The sequence below is a fragment of the Rhea americana genome, unplaced genomic scaffold (genome assembly GCF_003343005.1).
Source record: "Rhea americana isolate MKP2758 unplaced genomic scaffold, rheAme1 scaffold_54, whole genome shotgun sequence".
In the NCBI taxonomy this organism is placed as follows: Eukaryota; Metazoa; Chordata; class Aves; order Rheiformes; family Rheidae; genus Rhea; species Rhea americana.
The window spans coordinates 4,943,276-4,949,557 of record NW_028186690.1 but is presented as its reverse complement, the minus strand read 5'-3'; the positions used below and the strand labels follow the sequence as shown (position 1 = coordinate 4,949,557).

The 6,282-nt window shown below is 35.5% G+C and overlaps 1 protein-coding gene across 2 annotated transcripts in view; it reads right to left on the bottom strand.

The window, feature by feature from the left end:
* Window positions 1-335: 335 nt before the first annotated feature.
* Window positions 336-6,282, bottom strand: part of MDFIC (MyoD family inhibitor domain containing) — a 51,701-nt gene continuing 45,754 nt past the window's right edge. For both annotated transcript variants that reach the window (XM_085318501.1, XM_085318502.1), the window contains exon 5: window positions 336-3,863. In XM_085318501.1, coding sequence (XP_085174627.1) covers window positions 3,616-3,863 — 248 coding nt within the window. In that variant the 3' untranslated portion in view covers window positions 336-3,615. The remainder of the gene's footprint in view (window positions 3,864-6,282) is intronic.

Sequence of the window (6,282 nt, the reverse complement as noted above, 5' to 3'; positions counted from 1 at the left end):
TAGATGTATTAAAGTAACTTTCACTTTGAGCAAAATTTATCGTTACTGGAATTCCCCTTAAATAACAGAACTACACTAAGGAATGAACCTTCTCTGTTAATAACGAACTTATTACTTTGGTCCACATGCTGGAGATTCGTGCTATCACAGCTTTCAATGCCTGAGGTGCTATAGCTCCACCCAAAAGACAGCTCATCTATATTGTCTCATCCTCTCCGTGCTTATCACCCAAAGGCCGGAGCCTTCAATAAATTTTATAACAGAAAAATCACAAATGACACAAAATCATCAATCAAAACAGTAGCAGGGCAAGACTACAAGAAGAAATACCAAAGTTTCAAAATAAAGATCTTTATTTCAAAATAGTGTTTGAGAATAGCACTTCTAGTTGATACAAAATACAAACAGCAAGTTATCATTTTTTAGTAAGTCAGTTTGCGGAACTATATACTGAAACTTTGTACAAGTTCACAAGAACTTTTATAAAATAGACAAGTTTTCATTTTTAATTTTATTTAAAGTAGATTTTCACATTTGTCTCTTTCTAATTCTACTCATTTTAATTACACAAGGTGCTTATAAGATTGGCTATAGAGTGAACATTACAAAACAGAATTTATGAATATAAATATAGAAAGGAACTCAATCTATATACTAATAGTCTCTGCTACAAAGATATATTTTTCAAAAGTGCTAATATTTCTRTAACGAATAGTAGCAGATTATATTTAACTGTCAAACAAATCACACAATTAACATTTTATTTTTAATTAAGTCTGTAATAATCTGATACTCTTAATCAMTATAAGGGTTAATAAACATAGTATTTTCACTTCCTAGTATCTCACAAATGAAGTGGGAAAAGAAATRATACACCTCTGTGTATGTATGTGTGTGAGAGAAAGAGAGAGAGAGAGAGAGTCTGTGTACATATGTATATATGCAGAAACAGAGCTCTTCTTATATTCAGTTTAACAGTACTGAAAAGAAATGTTTACTAGTAAATACATTTCCCTGGTTTTCATAATTTYAATCCAAAATAAATCTGGGTTCCTGTAAGTAGATACAATAATGGTTTGTGTATACTAAACTGTATTGACAAACTTTTGCGAAGAAAAGGATTGCCAAGATTGGTGTTTTCTTTTTTATTAGCATTCAGTATTCACTAAAAGCTTGAAATACAGATGTGCAGTTTTCCAAACACAAAACTGGAACTGCTCAGGCACAGATGTCCTAGAAGGACAGGAGACAGGAAGTCCTTTGCTCTGCCTCCAACAGCACAGTTGGAACAAGATGCAGCCGTAAGTCATCTCTGTGGCAAGAGGGACACCAGGACAGAGAACTAACAGGACTACCTAACCCCGGAGAGTGTGTCCTCACCACCACTGTGCCATCCATAGACCTACACTGGGCAAAGCACTGTCTACACTTCCTCCAAGGTGCATCAAGTCCCAGTGCTCACTCTGATGCCCCCAATTTCCCCAGAGGCATTATGCCTGACAAAGGCAAAATGCCTCCAGGCACTGCCACTCAACCAATGCACTCGTCCCCCTTCCCAGTGTGGTTCAGACTTTTAGGAGTCATAATTGAGCCCCATGGGCCTGATTCTGAGCTCAGTGAATGTATCAGTTTAACTATATCATTCCTTATTAGTGTGCCTATTACCATAATATCTTTGTGCTCTCTATCTCAAGCTTAACCAACGGAAAATACTGACATTAATAGAAATGCACTTRGTTTATGCAACTGAGAGATCCAAATCTGGCCCAGTAAATAAGAAAAAAAAAAAGATAAGAATCACGTCTTGTAGTAACTATCAAAAAACAGATAAGATGCCCTCTGAGTAAACCTGCATTGCATTAGAGTATACCACAATATTGCAGATGCTAATGCAAAATGTACCACCTCCCAGCTCCCTAGCATAGTTGAGGATACAGCTATTTTACTGTCAGTGGTAACTTGCAGTAGTTAGCACTACTAGTCAGTGTTCATAGGAAGAAGCCTTTGGTTAATAATAGACACTATGCTGAGTTAGCTTCACATTCCTGTGATCTTTAGATTGTCACATTTATATAAACTGAATTCACTACAGTGGAAAGAGACATTTATGGTCATTTCACTTAACAGGGATATAGTATCAGCTATCATGACTCTTGTAGCAAGGCCCACATTTACTAGATACAGTAATCTATAAATGGGAAATCTGGATTGTAGATAGCAAAGTTTACATATGTGAGATCAAGAACATGCAGGTGGTTTACAGAGAAAAGTTAATGAGCTACAGACTAGCAAATGGTAAACAAAAAGGGTGCCATTTTTCCCTAAATCTGGGAAYGCCATGAATCTCTTTGTGTGTTGGACCAGATTCATCTCACAATTACAATGACAAAAAAGRTATTTTCTAAGAAAATCTGCAATGGTATCATAAGTAAAAAATTGCCCACTGAATCCTAAATATATACTTTTAACATATTACCATATTACTTCTATTTTAAAAGGATATCAAACATTTTAAAATAACCTTTTTCAAGTAGTTATTTTAAAAATTATTAAATGTTTGAGAATAAACATTTTTACATTTACTTTTTCCATCTGAAGACAGAATTCCTTAATTAGTCAACTTATTTTGGTTGTTATATCCTGTTTAATTTCTACCATCCTCTATGGGTCTTTTTTCCATAGTGAATAACAAAATATTAAGTTAGGTGATACTGGCTGTAAAGCCACAAAAATTGACAGGGCCACTAATATATAGCTTTAGAGTTTTGATTTAATTTTTGACAATTTCCCTTTCATAGACAAATTTTGAAGAGTTTTTTAGTCCAAACATCAAGATATATTTTATGTCCACCCAGATTTCCAAAGTCTCTTTCTAAAAACAAACATTTCAAGTAATACTGAAGCAAAATGTAAGTTCTCTGTTCTGTCTTATCTCAATGAAATCTTGGTACTGTAAGAGATGGCAAAACTCAGATTGACTTTAATTACCCAAATCTTCACCTATTATCCATATTAACTATGGAAAATATCAGGAATCCCTCTCAAACCTACGGGAAATGTGAAACAAAAGAAATATTTCTGATGCGACCTCTGTAGCAAAACAAATTGTAGATTCCTGCTGCAGACTTTTTACAATTAAAGAACAAGGTTACTTTCAACCCACAGAGATTGAAATAAAGACATTTTGCTTTTAAGAACTCCTCTAAGAGTATGTTACGCATGGAGGCATTCGAGCATTTAAGCACTGAAGTAGTTAAAGGCAAATTCTTAAGGCTTCGCCTTGCAGTCTTTTCTCTGACCAAAACCTGTCACTAAATTCAAATGACAATTTTGCCCTCGTACAACCTGCAGTATCAGGCCTATAATTCAGTTCCAGTAAATTCTCCCATTCGCAAAGCCAAAAAGAGCTGGAATGTAGCTTGAGTTTCACATACAAAACTATACAATTTGTGTTAGAATACAAGATTCATGGATTGCTTTTTAAAAAATTATATATAGGAATTAACAGTGCAATACCAGTTGGTTGTGTGAGAATCTTACCTTGTCTTTCTTCAAATGCACTTAAAGAAAAGCTCTCCAGTTTTTAAGAGAATAAAATAAARAGAGATAAATATTTCATGATGGGAAGCAAATCCCACAGCATTCCATGCAGATCTCCAAGCAATCTGAAGATTCACAACATGCGTCCATTATGCCACAGTCCATATCACAGGGGCAGTTACAGTCTTCCCCCATCTCATCCCCGCAGCAACAGCAGCAGGCCTCCGACGTGCAGATGCCACAGGATGCTTGTCCCAGAACAATATTACAGAGGGTGAGAAATTCACAGAACAAGCAAGCCAGGATACAGTGAACACAGCAATCTTCACACGTACCGTATCAGTAGAATTTCACATATTAATAAAGAAGAAAAAGGAAAGAGAAAAATAAAGAAAAAAATATTATTATGTCATTCTAAATAAAAATGCATCACAATGCCACATAAGTAGCACATGAAAAACAGTGATCCCAAGTTGACATTATGTGACTCCGTAAACAACGTATTTCTCAACCTCAAGTTCGCTAATGGAATAAAATTCAGCCTAACTTGTCTCAAGCTCAGTATCATCTTTGGTACGCGTTTCCTTTCATCACTCTTGACTTCCTGTAACTCCCAAATACTTCATGTCCACTTAGATCTACTTCTCCAATCTATAATTTATTAAGTATAATATCAAAATTATTATCTTCAGTTGTAACCCCCTCTAGCAGGCCCGTAAGAGAAACATAGTTCTAGCTTAYGAACAAAAATAGCTAAAACGACTTCCAGCCTCTCCCAGTGCATCTTGTCTTTTCAAAAATGTTTTTCTGCCTTCATGGTTATGAAGAAAAACAAGGGAGTTACTGCAACATAACATTTTTGCTTTCTTTACAGTATTATGTACACTTTAAAAACACTATGTTAAAACATTAACAGCATGTTATATGTATTTCTGTACTTTCAACAATATATGAAATATTTAGTTGAAATATGTATTTTTCTTTTGCTTTTCCACACAAATACCTTGGTAATCTTTTTTATGCATTACGTCAAGCTTCAGTAGAGTTTATACCTACACCTGATTCCATCTATCGTAAGTACTACTAAACTATATTAAGGAATTGAGGAAGTATTCTACACACTGTCAACAAAAACTATGGTACCCAAACAATAAATATATTGAGTAACTTCAAACAATTAATATGTCCACAAGACATGTTAGGAGAAAAAACTCCAGAACTAAACACGGACCAATGAAAAGAAAATTGCCGGAGTGAAGGATATATTCAACTGCTTTCAGTGTCCACACATAGTAAGCATATAATACACATAAAGCACACTTAATTTGTGAGAACATATACTATGTTCACTACTACAATAATCCAGAAAGAAAAGGAAAACTTAAAAATACAAGAAATCTTCAGGCTAGAGAATACAGCTCGCTCTTAGCCTCAGCTTTCATTCTTGTTTATACTGCTTGCAAGACTTGAATTCCTTTAGCACAACCCATTGCAGGTTRAGACCATCATCTGGGGCAAACATTCCTCAGAATGGGGTTCTGGGATGTTACTCTGCCTCCTCACATACCCTGACCCTACACTTTGTCTTAAGTACCTGCTATGAGAGGCCACTATGAGGCAGGATATTGAGCTATATGGACTTTTCACCTGACCCAGTACAATTCACAGCCCGTTACTGTAGAGGAAAGCCTGCAATTATTTGCAATAGTAATATAACAACCACATCTTCTAAACGTTTCTATTATACTAATACTGATGGAGTAAGCTTGGCAAATATCTTGGTTGATTCAAAGTACATCTAGCACTGTAGAAACTGGCTACCTGCTAGGGTAGCTTTAGAGTTGACACTAGCAAGCATGGTAGTGATAGAAGCACATGGTTCAACACTGCTTGGGAAATCCGTCCCAGGAAGCAAAGTAACTACTTGAGCTCTTAGCCCATACCAAACTCCATAATGCTGCAGACTGATTTCTCCTAGTTACCATGTCAGTTAGAGTCAGACACAGCCTGGGAATACCTGTACTGCAATGTGGTCACAGTCATCATATACATAATGAACACATAGGCCCAAAAGGAAAAAAAATGGGAACAACAGGAAAACCAAGAAGAAATAAGCGTCAGAAACTCTGTAGCTATGGACAGGAAGCTGTCCAAAACTGTGGGATTAAAACACAGATACGGTTGAGCTGCTTTTAAAGAAAGTAGTTGCCTATGTTAAAAGACGGCTTTTTCTGAACAAGAACTGTAGCTATATAAATGACCTTCACCGAAAGCCCAGAAGATATGCGAAATAAAGCTAGGGAGTATCAGTTCACTGAAGAGGACCARAGCCAGACCAATAGCAATTAATTAGCTGGTTGTCATGGAGATGGTGTTAAATCTGTTCAGGCACAATCTCCTTTCAGATTTTCTTTTAATATGAAGGAAAAAGATAAAGAAGCTAATAGTTGTATCTAAGAAGCCTTCATATTTCAGAAATTGAGTATTTTACTGTTTTGTATCTTTAAAAGAAGTTACTGAAAGATGCTAAAAAACAAATGAACAAATAAATAATGTAAACAAGTTTTGTTCTATGAATGTCTTCTTAAAATTTATCATCATCATAAAACATCATAAACATCATAAAATCATCATTAAAAAGAATGACTATCAGTAGTGAAAATAAGAAAATCCTGCCTGCCTTCCCTTGCCTTGCCCTGTGCAGGGATATGTAAAATTACAGGAAAGCGAAATAAACACTCA